Source organism: Episyrphus balteatus, chromosome 1, assembly GCF_945859705.1.
Source record: "Episyrphus balteatus chromosome 1, idEpiBalt1.1, whole genome shotgun sequence".
NCBI classification, from domain to species: domain Eukaryota; kingdom Metazoa; phylum Arthropoda; class Insecta; order Diptera; family Syrphidae; genus Episyrphus; species Episyrphus balteatus.
The window spans coordinates 2,718,966-2,744,920 of record NC_079134.1 but is presented as its reverse complement, the minus strand read 5'-3'; the positions used below and the strand labels follow the sequence as shown (position 1 = coordinate 2,744,920).

General features: G+C 32.7%; 1 protein-coding gene across 1 annotated transcript; it reads left to right on the top strand.

Moving 5' to 3' along the window:
• The first annotated feature begins 2,345 nt into the window (after positions 1–2,345).
• LOC129906375 (protein bowel) lies at positions 2,346–25,910 on the top strand. The gene is made up of 3 exons (XM_055982118.1): positions 2,346–2,795; positions 19,193–20,079; positions 23,919–25,910. Exons 2-3 carry the CDS (start codon positions 19,268–19,270, stop codon positions 25,297–25,299), a joined length of 2,193 nt encoding a protein of 730 aa, XP_055838093.1. The 5' UTR covers positions 2,346–2,795; positions 19,193–19,267; the 3' UTR covers positions 25,300–25,910.
• Positions 25,911–25,955: the final 45 nt, after the last annotated feature.

Genomic DNA, 25,955 nt, shown 5'->3' with positions numbered 1-25,955 from the left:
AACCCAAAATGATAGAAAGTCGTAAAAATTCTACCCAGAAGTGATATTTCTCTTCCTTTGAGACAATCTCCTGAATTACACGTATTTTAAATTAATTTTTTCTCTCTCATTTCTGATTCTCTATTATTTTCCAAAGAGAAATCGTTGTATTATTCTAGACGTATCACACGAATCATTGGCTTTTTGGGATTTGTGTATTTAATGTACTATTTTACCTGGACTATTATTATGACGCCATATGGGCTCAGGAGTATATGATTCAAACTTAAGACATGTAAAACAATGTTATTTCTTCTGCGAAATTGAAGTCTAAGCTGCATGTTAGAGTTAGGAAAATTCATGTGCGAACCAAAGATAATAATGAGCTCCCCCAAAACTGAAGATGTGATGGTCTGGGAATTCTACACTATAGACATGGAAAATGTATAATGGTCTTCCTAGAACCCAATTTCACTGCAAAAGTTTACGTACAGGTTCTGGAAAAATATATTTGAGTACTCTGCCTTGGAGTTTTTTGGAAACACTTGCATAAAGAGAATATGGGCGATTAGATTACTTTTTTAGTTAAAGCAACTTGTCTAAATAAAAATGTTCGTTCTTGTTGATTCTCATGAATTTGTATGACCGATATGAGTTAGTAAATAATTTAAATAATTTATGTTTCATATCAGACATTGCAGATTATGGGTTGTGCTTTAGAGCAAAAGTTTTGCAAATGCATAAACATCAGAAAACAAAATACAACTAAATTCAAGGACAGGTACATTTAGCAACTTTGTATTATAATTGAGGAAATTAGGTGGTCAGGATACCGATACACTCAAAAAAATTGTTTAAGTCTATTTGAATATAAATTCAGACAAAATTTCATAAAGTCGATCGTATTCGTGTAACTTCACAAAATAATCAAGCTGAAGAATTTTTGTTTTTATTCGTGTACGCAACGAATGAACGAAGATACAAAAAAAAAAAAGAGAGCTCAACTTCGGAATAGCTACATGCCACCACAGACAGGTTATAAAACACAACTTATAGGTACCTTATAACTATAACTATCTCTACCTGTATTATTTAGTTTCGTAGCGTATCTTCCAAATGAATCGGAGAATAGAAAAGAAGAATAAAACGAAATAAAAAAAAAGAAAACCAAATAACCAACAACAACAAAAAGATAAACACAAAACTATACAAAGGCACAAAAAAAAAAAAACAAAAAAAAACCCAAACTTTGAGCTCGAATTCGAGTCTGAGTTGGAATTGGAATCGGAATCTCTCTCAGCAGCACTGAAAAAACCCGCAGATACCCATAATACCCAACCAACATATAAACAGCAGCAACATCAGCAGAAGCGGCACCACACGTTCACTTTTCAAATATTCTTATTCTCCAGCAAAAATGGTTAGCTTAAGGTAGTAGGTAGCTCAAACTGTCCCTGTCTTCCAACTGGACTTTCACACACTATCCATCCAGTTCACTCTGCCATCGGAGAGCTCAGAGCCCAGAGCCGCCACCGAGCCACAACAAACTCTCAACAACCTCAACATCAAGTAGTAGCAGCTATGTAGCTATACGAATGTACCGTCCGTCCTAATCTCTCGCCGCAATGTATGCCCCCAACAGAGTTTCCAGTTTGCTCTTCGATCAGTCTTAAAGAGTTGATCGTACCTTGCGCACCTGTAATTTAACTGTTCGAGCGTACGTTCGTCGTCGTCTTCGTTGACTTCGTCCCTTCTTCTTCCCGTCGTCCCGCATTCGTGTATGTGTGTCGTCTTAAGAAAACGCATCCGATATTGTGCCTTTTATGATTGTATTTGTGCGCCAGTATATCTAGTTTAAGCCTTCTCGCACTGTCTCACTTCGACGCGACCAAAAACAACAAATTTCCCTCCCGCTCACACCCCATTGGTAGAGTGGCGTGTGGGAAGAGATTGGGACTACTTGAGGAGCAAATTGGTAGCGCTAGCGTCAGCTCCCATTGAATTCATACGCGAGGCACACAAATCTCAGTGAAAAAAAATATATCTACCTACCTTTACTTACCTACCGAATGAAATTCCAAAACCTGATCCACACCAATACATAACATCTGGATTAAAATACTTCTTCTCATCTGTGTGTGTGTGTGTGTGTGTGTATGTGAAACAGATTAATAAATATTTTTTTTTTCAGTTTCTTATGTTTTATGAATTTCGAATAAGATGTGCGCGATATTTTAATATTTTATAAGATTGTTACATTTAATTTTTATTGTTTTTGTTATAAAATTAAAACAAATTCAAACTTTAAACACGACTTTAAGGAAGAAAAGTTTGAATTTAAGAGTGCAACACGTGCATTAGAGAGTGCTTTTTCCAATGAATACCGTTTTGTTTGTTTTTGAAACTTAAATGAATTGAAAAAATCGAGTTTTGTAAATAAAGAAAGTTTCAAAATCGATCCTAAACACGACTTTAAAGCCCTAAGAGAAGTTGGTTTGAGGAAAACTTTTCAAAAAAAATTCTTTATTGAATAAATGTGTATATGTGTGAGTGTGTGTATTAGTGGAGAATCGTGCGTGTATGTGTGTTGCCACTGCCATTGCCACCGAACACAGTGTGATGCCATGTTGGGCTTTTGATCCCAAAATGCTACTTTAGTAGACCACGGTGCTAAGTTTTTCTCTCCTCAATTTTTTTGGAATATTTCGTGAACGTTTTGAATTGCTCTTATGGAATACCCTCGAATGGATTTTGGATTTTAACAAAAATCACACAAAAACTATCTATCAACAGAGTACTCACTGTTTTTTTAAGAGGTAAGTTAAAGATAGATACTTTTAACGGCAATGTATATTTGTCGAGATTATGGTATTTGAACTGTCAAGCTGTAGAGTGTATAGCTATAGCACTTAGTTGTGCAAATACAAGAAAAGAACCTCGTTTCATTGTTGGTTAATGTTTGACCAGAGAGTCTGAGACGACGAAGATATGGTTGTTTAAAGATACGAAAAAACCTCGAATAAGACTGTCCAGCTTAAAAAAGTATGGGTATCAAGATAGTTAGAAGACTTTAAATTAAAAATAGGTATTCTTCGATGCGCACTTGTAGCTATAAAGATCGTTGGTACACGGCCACGTCATTGAAGGCTGCTGGAGGAAAAAAGTGTATGTACTTGCAGCGCGACACTGGTTACAGGTTACTAGTTCTTTGCTCTCCCTGTCCCTATGCTGCTGTTGCTCCCTAATGGGTTCCTGATTACAATTATGTTCACCTACCAGAAAAGCACCTAACGCAACAGGCGGCAGCCATCTTTCAGAGTATAAAATGGGAAAACCATTTAAGCCTTTTTCCAATGACGACGATGATGATGGTGGAACGGACGACGACGACAGTAGATATAACGACGATGACGACGAACCTCTCTCGAGCATCGATCTCTGTGTTTACGTTTGTTCCTTCTTCTTTGCCACTTCATTTTCTTCTTATATTTCGTTTGTTGTTTTTTTTTTTGTAGATTTTAATTTGTTTTATTGAATCTGGGTCCAGAGAACTCTTCCAGCATCAGCATTATTTAGCTTCAGCACCGTCAGAGATCAGAGGATGATGATGATGATGCTGCTGATGTAGAGAGTATATTATTATGATGCTGCGGTGCGGTTTTAAAACTGTAGCTTATACCCAGATATGAATTGAATATAACTAACCTATGTGGTTTGGTTCGGTTGCTCTATCTTAAAGTTTATTATTATTGTTATATTTCTTTTCTCATTTTTTTTTTAAATTTTATTTTTCTCCATTTGGATCAAATTCTGTGGTTTTTCACTCATCGTCGCTTTCGTACCGTCATCGTGTCGTCGTCGTCGTCGCCGAGATGTCGATATGGTTTGATGATCTAATTTTTTTTTTTTTAATTTTGTTGTTCATTGATTTTGAATTATGGTTTATGACGATGAGAAATATTTGCAAAATTTATGTTTTGTTTACTGTCTGGTATTTTTTGGATGCTTAGTTTGGACAAATCAAAGTTGATAGAAATAAGGAAGAATTCATGTAATAAAATAATTTTTAGTTTGTTTATGATTTTGAGAAAAATCTATAAAACTCATGAGCTTTCCTTTAAATTTTGAACCAAAACGTTTTAGATATTTTTTGAGCCAGTTAAATATGGCAATCATTTCAAGAGTTTTACTTCTAGAGGGCGCTATATTCAATTTAATGTAAAGTCACACAATTTATAACCAGCGAACAAGTAACACGTTTTCAACAATACTTCATCTGTCAAATTATAAGAAGTAGTTTAGAAATTACGAGGGTACAGATGAACATGCATAAATCATACCGGTGAAACACAAAACCATGTTTTTTTTTACGCCTGAATCTGGTTAAAATGGTAATAGTTTTTTCGGAGGTAGTTATGTTTATCTATTATTGAAATATCTTTGATTTCATTAAATTCATACCATTTAAAAAAAAAACCCTTAGTATCAGATTTTCAGGTTTTGGTAAAATATCATTTTCCACTACCCCTGCTTTAAAAAGTAGTTCAATATGCTCAATTTAGGGGACTTTAGATTCAATATTTTAGTTAAAATTTTATATACAGGGTGTCCCAAAAGTAATGGATCAAACGAAATATGCTGATAGGCCAACTTAAGGGCTCTCAGAATTTGGTAACTTGTTCATTCAAAATCCTTACGGTTTTCTATTAAATGCAGTTCTTGTGAAATTTCGAAAAATCCCGACTTTGCAACAGTATTTTACCACCTCCGCCCATAATTGATTTTTGTTTTTTCCCATTCTTTCACTAAAATATTGCCTAATAGTACATTACATTACATATTAATCTAATCCGAAGATAAATCTACGGATTAGACACACACTACAGCTTCGGACACTTAGTCCATTTTGCTGATACAGCACAAGACATTAATACAACAGAGAGAAAGACAAAGAAAGAAAGAACAACAGAAACACATATAACACATAACTACGTGGCACAGAGGGGGAGACATCGTTGACAATTGTCTCATGTTATCGCACAGGTGGCTTCAGTTGCCTAATAGTAAGAAACAATTAATTTATCAAAAGACTTTTTATATTTTTTACGCCATTTTGCTGCAAATTAATTAACAGTTCCAAGTTTTTTCAAACTCAATTTCTTACATTTATTTCAGAGCAACACACTAAAAAAAAAGTTTCCAAAGTTGAAGTTCAATCGAAAAATATTTCAATTTTAGTTCAACAAAACAGTGTTTTTCAGAGGAAAAATACAAACAAAAATAGAGGCTTTTGTACAAAGAGAAATAAACAAACAACAGATCGAGAAAATGTGTTTATTTTTGTTTGATTTTTGCTCTGAAAAACCTAGTTTTGTTGAATTGAAATTGTAATGTTTTTCGATTGAACTTCAACTTTTTAAACTTTTACACCGTTTTGAAAACTGCAATATCGGAACAAGTTTTTAAAATAATAAACCAATGTCACACTATACAAATTTTGTTTAGTATGTTGCTCTGAAATAAATGTAAGAAATTGAGTTTTGAAAAAAAACTTGGAACTGTTAATTAATTTGCAGCAAAATGGCGTAAAAAATAAAAAATCTTTTGATCAATTATGGGCGGAGGAAGCAAAATACTGTTGCCAAGTCGTGATTTTTCGAAATTTCACAAGAACTGCATTTAATAGAAAACCGTAAGGATTTGGGATGAACAAGTTACCAAATTCTGAGAGTCCTTAAGTTGGCCTATCAGCAAACTTCGTTTGATCCATTACTTTTGGGACACCCTGTATATATATTTTAGTTACTGACTCTATATTCTATCTTTCTTGGGATGAAATTTTTTTTAGCTTTACTTTTGTCCTTGACAAGCACTCCTCTAACTTCTTACTGAACAGTTTTAGGAGAAGTTTTTTCAGTATACTACCTAGAGAATTAAACCTGAGTAAACTTCTATAAAGTAATGCGAACTTCGACTTTCCTGGCAGCTATACTTGCCAATAGAGCTAGACACTTGAAATTTGGAACAAGTATTACTGATAAAAATGTTAGTTCATAGCCAAAATATCGAATGGCCACGCCCATTTTTAGGGTTACCACCCATACACTTTTTTAAGATTTTCGAAAGGAGAATGGGCAAATTTGTATGGAACGTGGACGTTACGCGGCCATTAATGAATTTGTTATTTTATGATGTTATTAAGTCTTACATATGTTTTGCAGAAGTTTTATCCTTGTGACGGAACTTCAGAAACGGGTAAAATGCATTTTTGCATTTAACACATTATGCAGATTGTCTCAATGTTGTATCTTTAATATGTATTTAAAGTGCATATTATGATACTCTGTTATTTTCCCTGCTCTGAAGACCTTAATCTTGAATATCCAACCACTAGAACCCACACTATTAGCTTTTTTAAACAACAATTTTAAGCCTATTTTGAGAGTTTTGTTGTTCAATTTTTTGTTAGTTTGAATCGTTTGAAAAACTCTTGAACAAAAACAAAAAACGGAACAAAAAGCAGTCACTGCAAAGTATGGAAACATACGAAAAAACTGTAAACAAAAGTGGTTGGCTTAAAAATCTTGTATTATGAGTTCTATTGGTCGGATTTTCAAGATCAATGTCTTCAATACCAGGGAAAATGACAGAGCCTCATATTGTATATTTAAAATAAAAATGTAATCCAATTTTTCATTCACACATTAAACGATGCATTAACAATACTAATATTGCAATATCTTACATTCTAAATGCAATACAGTGAAACATCCAATGTAAAAGTTTGTCCTAAGATATAGCCCTTTCATTTGATACCAATTTCATTAATGGCCGCTCAACGTACAAAATGCCCATTCTCCTTTCTCGGAAAATCCTCAATCAGTTTCAATTAAACTTTGAATGACATTTATAAAATAGTAAATGCAATTGCAATTATATATAAAAACAAAAATTAAAATTAGGGTTGAAACTTTTGAAATTGTTTATGTTTTTTTTTTTATTATTTTATTTTTATTTTGTTTAAATAAATTTATTCAATTAATTTTTCTTAAATATTTTATTATACATAAGTACACATTTAATAAATGAACCAATTTAATAATTTAAATGTCTTTATCACTCTCAATTTCGACTAAAAAATGAGCATTTATGGAAAATGACGTCACCAACTAAAAATGAACAATTCTCACAGGGTAGCAAAAAGTAGCAAGAAAACTTTTCATATTCTAAAACTAGATAAAACCCAGAAAAAAATGACATCTAAAACTTATTGGCGTTTTACGGCGATCACAACTAAAAGACTAAGATTTTCAGAAGAGTGCAGAAAACACATTATTTTTAGGTTTTTTCTGATTTTTGACTAGGAATTAAAATATTTTGAATACATATTTTCCATAAAAAGAAAATTTATTACTAGACCTCACTGATTCCATTTCAAAAAGATTCAACTTTGTACAAGTAATAAATAATAAACAGTACACAATTTATTGAAACAACCCAAAATGATAGAAAGTCGTAAAAATTCTACCCAGAAGTGATATTTCTCTTCCTTTGAGACAATCTCCTGAATTACACGTGGTTTAAATTAATTTTTTCTCTCTCATTTCTGATTCTCTATTATTTTTCCAAGAGAAATAGTTGGGTTATTCAAAACAAAGCTCAACTTTATGATTCGATTAAATGCCAGCTTTTTTAAATTTTGCCCCATTATGCGTCGCCCTAACGAAGGTTTTCGCAAGGAAGTAAAGAAATAATTTAAATTACTGCAAAATGAAAGCAGTGTGGAGTGCTTCTTCTGAAAGACGAACTGCATGATTCAGATGATGTTGCTATCGCTGCAACTTAGAGCTCATTTAGATTATTGAGAAGAGAGAATGGGCTGCAACTGAAGATCATAAAACTAGCACCATTCAGAGGAATCACCACGATTCTTGCAGTATTCCATTTTTGAAGTTATACTTCTTATGGGAGGGTGGGTATGAAAATTTACTTTTTGACAAGAATGTCAAAGGGATTATGACGCGATCACCCTGGGTAGCAGGGCTGTCGTTTCACCTTTAGAGTAGGCAGTACTTTAGTATTTAAAAATGCAGTACGCCGCAGTACGGCAAACATAAAACACACAACACGTTGCAAGTTACATGTTTCATGTGGCAAGTTGCATGTGGCAAGTCGTATGTGGCAAGTTGCGTGTGGCAAGTTGCATGTGGTAATTTCCATGTGGCAAGTTGCCAGGGTTGCAAAAAGCTCACATTTCAGCTCAGCTCACAGCTCAGCTCAAATTTGAGCTAGGTACCATAGCTTAGCTCATTTGAGCTGAGCTGAAAGTGAGCTGAGCTGAAAGTGAGCTGAGCTGAAAGTGAGTGCCCCAACTTCCAACGCCTATATCGCGGAATTTTGAAGAAAATGAAAATAAAATTTTTGATGCCAAAAGATAGCGGGGACTCTAACCTACATTTGGGTACAAATCCCATCCCTGTAGGTCCACGCGTTCTCAAACCGGGTGAACTTAAAGGTTAAAAAAAAGTTAAGTCCGATTCTGAAAAAAATAGGTATGATGTGGCGGTTTAACATGGAAGATGATTTTTTAAAAATCTGAGAATGTGCAAAGCGTAGGCCCATGACACAAGCTATCATTGGGTATCACTCCCAAAAATTGCTCTCAAGCGGTTTAGCTTCCAAGAGCATTCAAAGATTCGGGGATTTTTCGAAAAAAAATTTTACCCCAACTTTCAAACGCGATTTTCTCGGAATTTTGAAAAAAGTCGAAAAACCGGATTGTACCGGAATTTTTTTTTTATGATAAAAAAAGAAATATTTTACTAAAAAAAATAGAAATATATTTACTATCAAAAACACCAAGAGAAAAGATCACGAAAAATTATCTGTCTTATTTATAAAAATATCTATGTGTTAAAATAATTCCATTAATAACTAGAACCAAACATCTTAAGCTATGGTGTTATATAAAAGTTTAAAATATCTTCATATTTCATTATACTTTCCAAATAAAAATCAATGTATCCTCTCACCCATCACAGCTCAGCTCAGCTCACTTTACCTTAGCTCACCCAACAGCTCAGCTCAACCATCAGCTCAGCTCACTTTCAGCTCAGCTCAAATGAGCTGAGCTATGGTACATATCTCAAAAGTGAGCTAGCTCAAAATTTGAGCTGAGCTGCGAGCTGAGCTCAGCTCACTTTTGAGCTTTGTAGCAACCCTGCAAGTTCCATATTGCTACTACTAGTGCTGAAGCACACACAATTCTCATAAAATTACCATATCGCACATTTTATGCGCAATCATTTACTTTCGTTAACCATATATAGTACGTTCTGAACCGCACAACATGAGTAAAGTTCACAGATTAAATTGAAAACTACATGGACGCAAGGAGGATGAAAGAATTAATTTATTGTTCACTTGATAAAAATGTAAAAAACGAAGTGTGGATTAATTAATTTAATAATAGAAATTAAAAAAATCAAATGAAATTCATTTATATATGTATACTGAATGAGAAGTATAACTTCAGTCGAGTGTACATGTGTACACACACTCTTTTTTTGATAGATGTAGCTGTTATTGAAACAGTTGATGAGGCTTTTTAGATTCAGCAACCCTTTTTGGGTTGCACAGGTTTGGGCCATCAACTGGACCATTTGCAAGATAGGTGTGACTTTTTATTGATTTATCAGTGTTAGGTACCTATAATAGTTGGCTACAATGGATAGATGCTCTTACTTTAACTTTTTGGTAGAAGACTGGAACTGCAAAACAGTTCGGTATTAAGTTGCCTTTAAAGTGGGCTGCGAACACAGTAATGTCGTTTTTGATTGGACGTCCAGAAGTGTTCGGAAGCAACCATCATAAGCCTTCCAAAAGTGTTTGACACAAAAATTTAAAATAGATTGCTTCTCAGAAAAAAATTTTGTTCCCCCATAACAGCATATAACTAAGAAGTTGAAAGGATTTTTTGAAAATTAATTTGAGAGACACACATAATTACTTTAAGAACGATATCACGAGATCAAAAATGCCAATAGATTTGTCCTGAAGAAATCTAATTTGCGAGTATTTAAATTGAGAATTTTTTGGTATTATGTTTACATTTTTCCATCATTAGCCCTGAAAAATAGAAGTTTTCTACATTAACAAATTACCCTAACAAATTAAAACAAAAATCAAAAACCTAAAAACAATAACAAATTTTGAAGAAGAATTCTTCAGTTGCTCCGGTTGATTTTTTTTTATACAAAATTATAAACTCTTTAAATGACCGCCATAACACCATATGCCAGTTTTTTGATGATATGTCACGCATTCCAATGCATTGGTGGTTGATTTTGTCGCGACTTAAATCCAGACATTAGATACCTCTATATTGTATATCCATAACCGTAAGCCATATTAAATTTCACCTTCGGTCACCTTTGGTTCCACTAATGAGGACAAAAAAAGAGTGAACACCTGACGAACAAAAATCATATCAATAGACGTAAAATATCGCGTTCAGCACATGACTAATAAATCCTATTTGTTCTTTCATTCATTTTATAGGATCTTTTTTATCCCTTTCCGCCAAAAGAATATAAATATTCTTTCAATAATGCGAATTCTTCATATCGAAATCCAGTTATTTTGTCAATTTTCAATTTCAATTTTATTATTGTTTGCTTAACATGGTCCTTATAAGCTAGTGAGAAGCTTTTATTTCAAGTATAAGTCACTGAAGAAAACTACGTACTTTCTTACCTCTGTCTGTCAATCTGTTAATATGGCCTATCATTGCCAGAAGTTTGAGCAAAGTGTTAAGAAGAGTTACTTAAAAAAAAATTTTGAACATCTAATCGCATTAAACAGGAGTTTAAGATTTGGTGAAGTTAATGTTATTAGTTACATGCGAACGATAATCTGTAGTTTCTTTTTTGAAGTATTAAGTCTGATACAACTTACAGTCTAATCTTATTTCTCACAACACAGAATAAATTCTCATAGATGTACATATAAATTGATTTTTTAAAGCATTAGAAGTTTTAAATAAAGCCTAGGATAAGTAAGTATTGTTAAGCAATAAAGTGGTAGATTTTATGACCTCTTAAATCCTTTCCCAAGTAATTTTTTTTCAAACAGATTAAAGAAGATTGGAATATTTTTTTTGTAATCAATTCAAATTTAAATCGAATAGACCTAAAAATATTTAAATTGGTTCAATCAGAAATTATGTTAATCCGATTAGACTGAAATGAATCAATCTTTATCCTATAATATCATTTAAATTAAACCCAATATTTTTTTTAGTTAGAAACGAATTGAATACTTAAGCTAACTCTCGAATTACTTGAAAGGGTTTTTAGTTGGTGAGAATTTTTTAGCTTTAATACCCTGTACAGATTCTTAGTTATTACTTACTTTCATTAACACAGGGATGCCTATGCTATTTTGATTATTTTGTTTTTAATTTTTTTTTTTTAATTTTTAAACTCCATGTTCACTGAGAGAATTATGCAGTAGCTTCAGGAAATCAAATACCTCAATTGATTTCTCTGATGCATGACCTACCACAATTGTCTGTTTCGGTTTTTTTTTTTTTCTTGATGAATGTAAATGATATGTTACGAATAGGAAAATATGTCGGGCTACATGCAAACAGTCCATAACACGGTATAGCCACAAAACACAGTACATTGTTTTTTGTTTTGTACTTTTTTTTATGTGAACAGAAGGTAATTTTGACTGAGCTATAAAATGTGTCATTGTTATATCTGAGTATTTGAAAACTTCTACCTTCTTTCATAGAGTTAATGGTGTTTTCTTAACGGAGAAAAAAGACCCATAAAACAAGTGGATTCTGTATTAAATTAAGCGGATTTCTGCATTGTTTTTGAAGTGAAAACTTCTTTAGTATCGTAGTGATTTGAAACAAGATGAAACGAAAACGCGACACGACTTCAACTTGTTATAACTTTTTTGTTTTAATTGATAGATGAATGAAAATTGTACTGTAGATAGGTTATTAAATAAATTATAATTGTACAAAATTTCAATTAATTTCATATTCAAAATTCGGAGATAACGGTAAAAAGATGTTCTTTTCCAACACACGTTATATCTTTTGATCTAGTGCACATACAAATTTGATTTAACTTTAATACGCATGCTGATAACATAACCTTTTATTTGATATATCACACATAACGGTACGTGCTCTACAAGTAACACAATCTTAAATTGAAAAAATTGAAACATATTTCAAAACACCTGTGGAGACTTGTTGGCGATGACCAGCTACCAGTGTAGGAAGTATCGTAATCTCAGTCTGGAAATTCGACATGGTTGACTTTAAAAAATTCTAACTTCTCTTGTAGACATCTTTGAAATAAGATTTATGCATCATTATACAAGGTGAAACAATAAGCTTTCACATGGTATAACATTTTTTACAGGTTGTCAAACAAAAAAATTGATTTAATAGCATGAGAACATAAAAATAAATGTTTTATTTTTGCTTTTTGGATGAAATTTCATCGAGTTTAAAAAATTCTAGCTCTTTTTGTAGATGTCTCATAGACTTGATCGATATATATATTTTGAGCTAAGACAATAAGCTTTCAGATGGTGTAAAAATTTTTATAGGTTGTTAGGTAAAAATTGCATTTAATAGCGTGAGAAGATAAAAATACGTGTTTTTTCACTTTTTTTTTGATGGAAATTGATCGAGTACAAAAAATTCTAGCTCTTTTTGTAAATGTCTCATAGACCTGATCTAAGCTTGAGCTAAGACAACAAGCTTTCAGATGATATAAAATTTATATAGGTTGTCATATAAAAAACATGGATTTGAATAAAAATAGGTAGATTTTTTCTATTTTATTTATTTTTTTTTTGCAAGAAAAATGATTTTTTAAGGTTTCACTTCTACCACGTGTTAATTGCACACATGATTTTTTTTTTATTAAATTAAGACAAATCTTCTTAATATCTTGAATGTGCTGATTTAAAAGAAATCCACTTAAAGCATCTTATTTTTATGTGGAAACGTTTTAATAATAATTTCAACTAAAATTTAACAGATTCTAAGCGGATTCCATTTATTTTAAGCGGAAATCGTATTGTTTTAAAGTAGGATGAGGTAAGATGACTTTTTTTTAATTAATAAATTAAGTGCCATTTGCTGAACCGAAACTTAAATAAATTTATGTTTAGCAAGGGCTGTAAAAGTAACGACAAAATGAGTACCCGCATGTATACGTTACTTTTGATACTAGTACCCGCATCAATAATATCGTTACTCGTTACTTTCGTATGTTTCGCATTTTTCGCATATTTCGTATGTTTCGTGTGTTTCGCATGTTTCGTTACTTTCGTTACTTTCGCATGCTTCGTATGTTTCGTACATTTCGTATATTTCATGTATTTGATACGTTTCGTATGTTTGGTATTTTAAGTATGTTTCGTACATTGGTATAAGGGTGTAAAAATTTTTTTTTTGAAAAAAACCAAAAACAATTTCTATAATCTAAACTACATTTTAAGGTCATTAACATTAAAATTAGTTGCGGCATTCTCATGTAATAAGAGTTTAAAGGTAGCTATATTGAATTTTTTTCGTTTTTTTTTTATCAAACGTGGAAACTTTTTTGATTTTGTTTTCCAAATTTTTACACAAAACTTTGGTAATTTTTTGTTTATATTCTTTCAGTAATCGTATCACAATTCTTTAGAGACCTTTATTTCAAAAGTGCAACGCGCAGATCTCGAAATATTAACACTTCAATACAACCATGTCGAACAATTTTTCATTTATTTTTTCTATTGAGAGTGATTTTCAAACCTCGTTTTCTCTGCTTTTTTTTGTGTTGAAAATTTTTCACCGAAAATAAACTAATTTTTTGAAAAACCAAAAACTTTTGGTACATTCTTAAGCTAAATATCAATACCATTAACACCAAGGCCATAAACAGATTGGTTGCGTCGTGGATATACATACATATTTCGGCGAAATAGAGAAAATACAAAAACGTCTCTTTTGATATTTCTGTATAAATTATCGATAACACAATGATTACACTGGTCAACAAAATTTAACTTTTTTTTTGCCACAAGAACCCAAATATACTTTTCTAGTAGTTTTTGGGGTGCTGAATCCGAATCTGAAGTCAGAAAAATTTGATTGGCCTTCGTTTTTGAAATATTACCGTTAGAAAATGTCAAAAAACGTAATTTTGGCTGTTTTCGAGGTTCTGTTTTTATGTGGGGTAATTCATTATAAACAAATTTGTAATGGTTATTATAAGAACAGATATTCTTCTTTCAAAAACTGTTTAAATTTTCCCGATATCTCTTTTATTGCTCGAGATATCTTTAGTTTCATTTAATAAGTCAAAGAGAAACTAAACTCAATCTAAAGTTTAAGTCACTGGCCACAGAATTTTTGCCACAAGAACCAAAATATACTTTTCTGGAGGTTTTTGAGTTGCTGAACTCAAATCCGCAATCGGAAAAATTCTATTAGCCTCCGTTCTTGAAATATAACCGTTATAAAAAAAACCCTTTTTTGCATTTTATAACGGTAATATTTTAAGAACGAAGGCTAATAGAATTTTTCTGATCGTGGATTCGAGTTCAGCAACCCAAAAACCTTCAGAAAAGTATATTTTGATTCTTGAGGCAAAAAAAGTGTAATTTGGTTGGCCAGTGTTGTTTCTGATTCAAAGAACTCTACTTAAATTTTAAATATCTCGGGCAATAAAAGAGATATCGGAAAGATTTAAACATTTTTTGAATGAATAAAACTAGCTCTTATTGGCACCGTTACAAATTTATTCACAATTAATTACTCCACATAAAAACATAACCTCGAAAACAGCCAAAATTACGTTTTTTGACATTTTCTAACGGTAATATTTCAAAAACGAAGGCCAATCAAATTTTTCTGACTTCAGATTCGGATTCAGCACCCCAAAAACTACTAGAAAAGTATATTTTGGTTCTTGTGGCAAAAACCTTGTTGACCAGTGTTATTGAACCTTGGCTCTACTGTTTTAATCGAGACAAAAGTAAACTCCAGATAATTATCTGCAGTTAGCATTCTGACTATGGTTACGATACCGACACGAGATGCGAAATGCGACAAATTGAGTGTATCACTTCATTTCGTATCTCTTACATCGGATTTAGTATTGAAACTGGAATCGCGTCGTTACTCGTATGTTTCGTATCTCGTATGTTTCGTTACTTCAGTACCCAGTAACGAAACATACGAGTAACGATACTGTTTAGAAAGTAACGTTTCGTTACTCGTTACTGAAGTGAATACCCGCATTTTAGTAACGAATACATACGATTTGCTACAGCTCTATTTAGCATAAACTCTTATTCTCTACTTTTTCCTCTGCGTAAACTGTCACATAAGGATTTATGTTGAACTTAAATGCTTAAGTTTCGATTTAGCAAAACGACTCTAAGCCTGTTTTAAAGTTTAAAATAAATTTTAACAAATAATTTAATTTACTAACTAACATCTTGGTATACAAAATTCTCTTACAAAACTCTTCGTTGGATATACGATTAAGCCAGAAAACCCTGAAAATTTTTAAAAGATATCTATTTACGAAAGTTTGCAGTTTCTTTCTTGCTGTATACATTATTTAAGGGTTTTTCCAGAATCAAGTTTCTAATTTTAAATACTATTTTAAAATAGTAAAAAAATCTCCTAATTTTTGCATATTTTTTTTAAAACTTGACACAAGGGTTAAAGGTTTTTCTCATTTGAAATAGGTAGGTTTTTATATGTTGACTTATGAGGATGTTTTTTTTTAGATATAGCCTCAAAGAAGTAAAAATGTTTGATGAAGTTCTTGTTTACATTAAACACCGTTTTCAAAAAGGTATAAACCATCCTTCTAGGACCAGTATCCGAGGAAGAATAGAAAAAAAGCCAAAGAAATGAAAAAAATCGTAATTTATCTTTTGTAAAATGTGCACCTTTATTTATGACACGCAGTGTATGTATTTATAAATTTATACGACCGTTTGACATACCAAATAATGTGGATCAGGTTTCTGTACTATACAAAACAACGCATCTAGAACTTAACCTGCAAGGAGGTTTGAAAGAAAGTTCCAACATAAAAAAATTCCATTTTTGTGACCTCTAACGGGTCAAGCCGACAGAGGAACTTGCAGGACTTTTTACAGATTGTAAAACACCTCAATACTAACCTGTATACCAGAAATCAGCCTGTTATGAATGTTTTCCTTGAAAATCTTTTTTTTCCTGGGCTACAGGGGCTTAGTCCTCTAAAGAAAAAACATGTATGTCCTGACTAAACCTCGTAAAAACGAATACTCAATACTCAGCTTTGGATAAAAAAAAAAACCACTAAGAGCGGAATTCAGAGTCGTCACTCAAGTAAAAATTTTACTCAAGTGATCATTTGCTCTTGCATTTGGCCCACTTATGCTACTCGTTACGTTAAGAATACTTAAAGGTTTCTAATTCAATTAAAAAGTTTAATTGAATTATATTCAATCACTCCGCTTAAAAATATAATCTTTTTTATCAAAATCCAAAACCGATTTCCATGGATCAAAACTGGGTTTTATGGATTTCTAATAGTTCCTTTGGATATAACTAAACGAAATTGAAATTGAATTGCAGCCACCAGCTTTCCAATACAAAAAGAATTATCAAAATTGGTTCACTCAGTCCAAAGTTATGAGGTAACAAACATATAAAAAAAAAAAATACAGGCGAATTGAATACTTCCTCCTTTTTGGAAGTCGGTAAAAAATAATTTTTATTATTTTTACTTGCGATATAGGTACTATAGGGCAAGTTTAGGATTCGTAAAAAAAATCGAACTCGAGATAACAATTTTACATGACATTACGATGATGGAGAATGCCAAAAAAGTGGGTCCGGCAATTCTGTCTGTCTGTATGTCTGTCTGTCTGTCTGTCTGTCTGTCTGTCTGTCTGTCTGTCTGTCTGTCTGTCCGTCTGTCTCTATCTGGAGCTGCAGCCTAAACGAGTGAAGTGATTTTCTTCAAACTTGGTAGTTAGCAGTTTTTGGTGATTCCCTAGAGGGGAAATTGAAATTTTTTTTTTATGACCAAAACTAACGGTACCTGCATATAACGGAAATAGAAAAGTTAATTTTTTTCAAAAACGGCTCTAACGATTTTGATTAAAATTTTTGTGTGTAATACTACACATAAGGGCCAACTTTTTAAATAAAAAAAATATTTTTTGTACCGTTATTAACGGTACCTGTCATAGAACGGTTTTTATTCGTTTCTGAATATCTCGTACAAAATTAATCCGATTTAAATGAAAATTTTTATACAAAAGTGTGTAAGTAAAGATAATATTAAAATTTTAGAAAATTTTCAAAAAACGCATTTTTGGTTTTTTAAAAAATATTTCAAAATTTTTTTTTGAAAAATCAATTTTATGAAAATGGATCAATGAAAAATTTTGAAATTTAGTTTTTATGTGTAAATTAATTATTTCTTCAAAATGGCATACCATTTTTTTTTTTTGAAAAATGTTAAAAAAATTTTATATATAAAAAATTATTTTTTTAAAAAACGGCTCCTACAATTTTCAAAATTTTTTTTCTAAAAATACCTTTTTATACGAGAAATAAAATTGCATATTTTTTTTTTTTTAAGATATTTTAAAACGGAGTTTTATTAATTATAAAAACACATTTAATTTTTTTATACTACTTATGAAATTTCTTCAAAATATCGAATTTTAAATTTCTTGAATAAAAAGCTTTAACATTATAGTTACTTTAAGCATAAGAGCAAGTACGTGCGACCCCAGTCGTGCAATTTATTTTTTATTTATTTACTAACAGGTTTCTTTGATTTTAGCTTATGAATACCAAATGAGAAAATTTTGAAGTAAGTGCGTGAGCAAGCACTCAGAAAACTCATTTTAGACTAGTGCTTGAGAAAAAATTTTACTTGACGACTCTGAATTTCGTCCTTACATTATTAAAACCACCCTTTGACGTAATAAACACTTTACTTTTTCGAAGATTATTTTAATTCGTGTTTACGTCTAAGAACTTTAGTAAAACGTTCAATTTATGATCGAAACCAAAAATAAAATTCTTGATCTAAAATTCTTGTGCAAAATTGGAGTCCTTCATATAAATTCTGCTCTCGAATTTAAAAAATTAAAGAAAAGAAATATTCAATTAATAAAATAGTCTCAAAACTCGGATAATACACAATAAATTAAAACTGAAAGTTCTTTTTTTTTGCTCTCACAAATTTTGGTAAACTTCAACTTTTACGTATGTCAAGGTGCAATTAGGTACAACTTAAATTGGAAGGCCTTATCAATTACGTTTCAAAACAAGTTCAAAGTATGTTAAATCTCTCTCCAATACTATTTTTTGCCTTTTCAATTCCAACTCCACATCTAAGCCTTATGTCGTTGCTTTATGAAATCCCAAAAATAATACCTTAGAACATTCTTCAAAAAGAAATCGCCTTAAACCGATTTATAAAAAAAAGAAAATCAATTAATTAAGATTATATACCTTTTGCTATAGTTGAAAAAGGTAACCTTCCAAAATGATAAACAGTAACAATGTGACACTTATTAGCTAGCTTCCATCTATTGACAAACATCCCACCGCCTTTTGCTATCTCGATTCCATGGAATTGTTGCGTGATGAAAATCCCATATCAAACGTATAGACTAGTTTCAAAGTGTATTGCTGTTTGGATATAGAAGCCATATATACACAGCTGACTGGTGTGTTATTCTTATCTCTACTCATTCGATTATCATATCCCAATAAAGATACCAGGTAGAAGTAGGTTTACTTACTTTATACCTACCTACACCTACTCTCGCTACTCGCTATCCTCAAAAAAAAAAAAAAAAAAAATAGAGAACTCCAGACTTTGCTTCCATCAAAGTTAAATAATAATCGTCTTATCGGCCACCAACAATGCCAGGTTACAATAGAAAAAAAGGGCAACTAAGCAACTAGACAGGTACCTTCAAGACCTAACACAAAATAAGAAAAATAATAAAAAAAAAACGTCAAAACAATAATTGACTTTACGGTTCTGTTGTAGAGAGTTTCGAAAGTGTATTTATCTTAAAACTGATAAGATAACAAAAAACCAACTATTTTTTATCTAATTGGTTAAATGTTCATTCTTTTTTTCTGTATTTGCAGATAGAGGCTTCTGGTTACAGTGGAGAAACCGCACCGATCGTCCCACACACACGTGAAATGCGGTAAAGCGCGATCATGCCAACCGAGAAGTCAATAATTGAACATGGAAGTGTGCCATTGGTGCGCACTTCACGAATGGAACAGTTCCTGCAATCGCCAACTGGCTCAAATTCCAGTTCGGATGTGCAGCGCACATCGTCCGGGGGCCGTGGATCGTCAGCGTCTCTGGCGACTGGTTCGTCCTATGAGTCACAACTCGCCTACCAACACCATTTAGCGGCAGCGGCGGGCATCATCAACTCATCCGGCCCCCAATCCAACCATCACCGAGAGATATCCGCGTTCGTGCCAGTTCTTCCGTCAAGGAACCTCCGTGGTCCGGGTGCCCTCTATTCGGGAATCATGGATGGACCAGACAAAGATGTGGCGAAACGAGGTTCCAGCTACGAAATAATCGCTATGATGGCCGACAAGCGCAAGGAACTGGCACTGCGAGAAGCTGCAGCTGCTGCAATGCTTTTACCCCGCCCTGGTCAGGGCCCCGGTGGGCCCCCCACAGTCATGTACTCTCCAGCGTATCTTGGCGGACCTGGTCCATCGCCAACATCGGCGGGCTCATTTCCCTTTCCACCTTCGGCTGGTGCCAGTGGACTCTTCCCGCCAGGAGTCCCGCCCAGCATGCATGCCGGTCTGGATCGCAGACTCCTGCGAGCACCTGGACGTGCGTCGCGACCCAAGAAGCAGTTCATATGCAAATTCTGTAATCGCCAATTCACAAAGTCATACAATCTGCTCATCCACGAGCGCACGCACACCGACGAGCGACCGTACTCCTGTGATATTTGCGGAAAAGCATTCCGTCGCCAGGATCATCTGAGGGATCATAGGTAAGTCATTTTTCTCTTCTATGTAACTCAAAGTTTATTTATGACTCAGCTACCAACTTAAGATTGATGGTCTTCCATTTGCCTTCGAAATTATTATTCCTAAACTTGATTCGCGTGTGGGTAGAAGTCGTATAGAAGACAAAAAAAAAAAAAGACTTTATGGCTAAATAAAATGCGAGATCTATTTCTAAACACTTTTAAATAGATACGCATGAGATCTATGAGAATATATGAGGCGCGTTTTTTTTAAACAAGCAAACTCGAGGAAGAAAGATAAAAATTCATAAAACCTGTTTCTTCAATTCATCTTATAAACTTCAAGCCAAGCCAAGAAATTGGTAACTAATGGTGATTGAATGTTTACAAAAAACTAGTGCTTTGGCTCTGTGTTCATGATCTGAACTGAACTATAGTTACCTGATCTTTTACCATCCGGGTCAAATAAATAAAAAAAAAAAGAAACTAATAACGCACAAGTTAAGTGGTTAATTATTTATTCCGAGGTTTGAGAGGTGTATTTGCTGTGCAGGTTCATAAAATGTAGCTTAAAAGTATTTATTGAGTTGATTTTATTTTGAGGTATATAATAACTCACCGAGTTAACTAGAGATAGTTATTTTTTTTGGAATATTTTATGTGAGACAGTTTTGCTATTTTACACGTAATTGGAATTTTATTTAAATTCTATGAGAAAATAAACTCGTAAAATCACAGACGATGTTATTAAAGTTTATGGCAAATGCAATAATCTATAGACATTTTATAGGTTATTTTAATAAACATTTTAAATTTGTATTAAAAAAACATAAAATCGTAAAATTCATGACAATTTGATTTGATTTTGTGCGTCAGTCAAACTGGAATTTTTTTTTATAAAATTTGTGAATGAATTTTTGATTTTTTTAAGTTATTTAAAATTTATCGAAATCAAAAATATTGCAATTCCCTCACATTTATTTAGCATTCAAATTATTGCATTGATTTTGAATTTATAAGCAAATTACATTAGGATAGGTTTACTGAATGGAAGCTAAAATAATAATAATAATAAAATGAATACAAAATGAGAACCATGATTGCATTGGTTTGTTTTTTTGTGTTATCTTGTAAAATTAAGTTTATGAGGGCTCATTGAATTAAATTAAACTATAACATTTAAATCATCAATAAATAATAATCAAATACATATAAACTTTAAATATAAAGTAAATATTTAACTTTCACTGAAGTGAGGTTTCTGTTTTCTATTAAGTTTTTTAATACATAGATACTTCCTAAACAAAAATCTAGATTAATCGAACTGCAAAGGAAACAGTGCTTGCTCTTGTTTTTTTACTTGCGATATACACATACCTGCCATAGAATGGCCTTTCTTTTGGATTTTTTAAAAATATTTCACATATTTTTTTTTTTGAAAAATCAATTTTTTGAAAACAAGTCAATGAATTTTATCGAAATTTCGTTTTTATGTGTTGAATAATATTTTCGTAAAAATGACATACCTACCATTTTTACTTGCGATATAGGTACTATATATCAAGTTATGCATTCGTACAAAAAAAAAAAGTTGAGATAACATTTTTCCATGACATTACGATGGTAGACAATGCCAAAAAAGTGGGTCCCGGAAGTCCGTCTGTCTGTCTGTCTGTCAGTCTGTCTGTCTGTCTGTCTGTCTGTATAAGGAGCTACAGCCTAAACGGATGGACCGATTAATGTCAAACTTGGTATGTAGCGTTATTTGGCGACTCTCCAGAGGGGTTTTTGGAATTAATTGTTTTGGACCAAAAATAACGGTACATGTCATATACCGATTTAAGTAAAATTGAAATATCTCGAAAACAGCTCCAACGATTTTGTTTAAAAAATTCAAATGTTAGTTTTAAGCTAAGGTCTATCTTTCAATGAAAATTTTTTTTTTTGAAAATCATTATTAACGGTACCTGCCATAGAACGGTTTTTTTTCAAATCCGATTATCTCCGAAACTGCTTATTCGATTTCAACGAAACTTTTTGTGAAGCATTTATATAATTTAAATATAAGCCAAAAATAAAATTTTGAAAAAAATAATTTTTGGATTTTTAAAAAAAATTTGAAATTTTTTTTTTGAAAAATCAAATTTTCGAAAACGGGACATTGAACTTTTTTGAAATTTTGTTTTTAGATGTTGATTAGTGATTTCTACCAAATGGCATACTAATTTTATTTTAAAACTTTTTTTCCAAAAAAATATTTATAAAAAATTAGTTTTTTAAAAAAACGGCTCTAACGATTTTGAAAATTTTTTTTCTAAAAATGCATGCTAATATATCAATCAAAACTGCATACTTGTTTTGGAGGGCAATTTAATTTCAGATTTAATTTTATTTTTTTTTTCAAAAACGAATTTTGTTTTTTTCTCCAAATTTCTATATAAAAAGTCTTAAAAATTTAAGCAACTTTAACTCTAAGAGCAAGTTCGTGCGACCCAGTCATGCATTTTATTTGTAATAGCACATTTGTTTTAATCAACATCGTTAAAACCGTTTTCAAGCAAAACGAGTTTTTTCATATTGGTCATATGGCAAGTACTACCAGTGGAAATAAAAAAAATTCAATTTCAATCACCAAAAAGTAGCCCTATATGTAGCTATAGTACATAATAAAATATGGATTTATTTGTAACATGAATCAAGTCCATTACTTATATTTCAAGATGGAAGGTGTTTTTTTTTATGGAAGAAGGAGGATTTGGAAGTTTGGAATACTAAAACACCCTACGAATAAAATCACAAAATTCAGTTAAAGTGCTGCATTAAACATGAGAACCAATCAGAACAGAAAGATTAAATATCTAAGGCAAAAGGGTGTTCTTTTAGGGAAATGAAAAAAAAAAAAAGATTTTTAAATTGATATTCGATTTCTTAGATTTGGAGGTACCTACATTGCACATGATTTAAGGTTTTTTTGCCAATGCTGCACCCAAAAACAGAAAAATAAGTTAGAATGTGCTAATAAATTTTAACGTTGAATCGTTTTTTTATCTGAAAAGTTCAATTTTTTCGTTTTGAATCAATTTCATTTTTGTTGACATGTGCTACCTTTCGTTCGAACAAATGAGGAATACTAAATAAGCTTTTAGATGTTTACACCCATTGAGTTGCACGTAGCTGTCAAGTTTCCTGGTAGTTGATTTTTACATCACCTTCTTTCTTAATCTTGATCCCTGATCATGAAGAGAAAAAGCACCCCTTATGTATGAATCAACTTCTAAGTATATTTATAAACAAATATAAAAATGTATTAAAAGTTCCAATGAAAAATACAATTCTCGCATACAAATAATATCATTCAAGTACTTGACAAAAAAACAGCAATGATGATAAATAAACTTGTAGATACACTTATAGATTTTATTTTTCGGGATTTTTAAACCACAAATCTACGCGCGACTCAAAAGGTCTTAACGAAAAAAAAATATATATAAAAATTTGGCATTCACTTGTCGTCTTAATGTATACCCATTTAAACTTTCTAATGAATCCGCCGAATGATAGATGTGCTTAAAAACATTATCAAAGCCTTTAGCCGCCTTGTCACCGAATGTCATTCATTAGCATTTCAGTTAAAAAAAAAAAACAATGAACGATGAGTAAACAATTCCACTAAAATATTCAATTATGTGGTCTTGTGTGCACAAAGTGTGATATTTGTCAATTTTTTCGTTGTCTCCTATTTACTGCTTAAGTCATGCATAGAATTACTGGTTTTGGTTAAAGTTGGTAGCTGGATATGAAAAAAAAACTATAGTCTTTTGAATAGAATTTAATTTTTTCTAATTTTTTGTTTTGTATTTCAGATACATTCACTCGAAAGAAAAACCATTTAAATGCACCGAATGCGGCAAGGGTTTCTGCCAATCACGAACACTGGCTGTTCACAAGATTCTCCATATGGAAGAATCACCACACAAATGCCCAGTTTGCAGCAGAAGTTTCAATCAACGTTCAAATCTCAAGACACATCTGTTGACCCACACCGATCACAAGCCTTATGAATGTTCTTCATGTGGCAAAGTGTTTCGACGGAACTGCGATCTACGGAGACATGCGTTGACGCATGCTGTCGGAGATGTCCCTACAGAAGTATTAGATGTTGGAGAGGAGGATGGCCAAAATGGCAGCGATGACGAAGAAGATTCACTACTCGAGGTGGATTCACCTCGACAATCACCCGTCCAGCGGCACAGATCTCCGTCTCCTGAAAATAACGCGCCAGAAGTTGAAGTGGAAACCATCTTGAATTTAGAAGAAAAAACTGCTGGCGTAACGCAGAGTAACGAAAATGGAAACAATATTGATGGTGATTTGGAAGATCAGGAAGATGATGAGCCCGAGGAGAATGATGATGAAATCGACGAAGAAGAAGAACGGTTTCTTCAACAACTTAATGCAGAAAAGCGTCGAGAACGTGAAGAGGCAGTAACGCACTGCCATCATGAAGGTGGGGAAACCTATACCATGCGTCCCAACTTCTCCGACAAGGACAGAGAGTACAATGACTTCCTTTGTAGTACCCAGTTACCACATTTATATGGGCCATCAATGAATCCTCATACCCATCTTCCTGCCAGACCACCCTTAATATCGGGTCTTGCCCAGTCCATTCACTCGCCTTCATCTCACAAACCACCCGAACCGTACATTCCAATGTTACATGTCCGCAGAGATTTGCATCACCATAAGAACTCTTCAACCCCACCAGTAAACACCGATACCTTAAGTAGTCACTCGGCTCTAGACTCTATGCCGAGTTTCCTTGGATCGATTCCCATTCGCAAGAGACCAATAGGGTTGGATGGTGAGCCGCATTTAAGGTCACCACAATTCACTAGCCACAGTCATATGGCTATCAACATGAGTCGACAAAATCATCCGCTCATGAAGCCACCTAAAGAAGATATACCGTTGCATGATATGGCCCCACCAACTTTAACAACGAAACTCCATCACCCACCAATTTTACACCCAGCAACGGTGACGTCACAGATTTTGATCGAACCCGGCCCTCCTCCCGAAATGTCAATGCATGTCAGTCCTGCTCCAAGTGGTCCACTGGCACCACCATCAGCTCCAGGACCACCTCCGCCGCAACAAGTCCCCAGGGCTCCCAATCATCAGCCGCCACAACCACCACCAAGACGAACAGGCTTTAGTATAGAAGACATCATGCGGCGCTGAAAACGCACCACCACCGCCACATTCCAATTAGCGACCTACAGATTAGGCGGCTAGCCAACTTCTTAGCTTAAGTTAAAAAAAAAAACCTATTAGATATGTGATTCAAAATTCATCTGTTTACATTTTAATGATCTACCCTGTAAGCCAAGCTCCTTAATTGTACTTTTGCATTTAGATTAAGAATATATTGAAAAAAACAAAAAAAAAACCTTTAAATAGCTTTTAAGTTTTTAGATTTAAGAGAATCTTCATATAAAAATAAGGCTTGCCAAACACTAAGTGTTTATAATTAATTTACATTATTTTGTATTATCTTCCTAGCAAAGGGGCAATATAATCACACAAGATACCCTTTGTCTCCAAGTTTTAGCTATTTTATTTGTTAAGTTTAAAATAAGTTCTTAATTTTTTTTTTTTTTTTGGGTGAAAATGTTGTAAACGAGCAATGTATGATTAGGTTTAAGTTTTTTTTATTAAGTATTAAGGTATATATTTTTTTATATTTTGTAATTTTTAGATAAAAAAAAATCAGGCTTGGATAAAGAGTCTCTCGAAAGTATTTTATTTTTGCCTCTGTGAACTTTTAAAGTTTTATTTTCGTTTCTTCCTTTAACTACCCTCATCAAATTATATATATATATATTATATACAATAAA

What these genes read in the sequence shown, in the direction of transcription:
- LOC129906375 (XM_055982118.1), top strand. Translation starts at nt 19,268, where the DNA reads ATGCCAACCGAGAAGTCAATAATTGAACATGGAAGTGTGCCATTGGTG. An exon ending in GATCATCTGAGGGATCATAG is followed by an intron (nt 20,080 to 23,918) that starts GTAAGTCATTTT and finishes TTTGTATTTCAG; the next exon opens with ATACATTCACTCGAAAGAAA.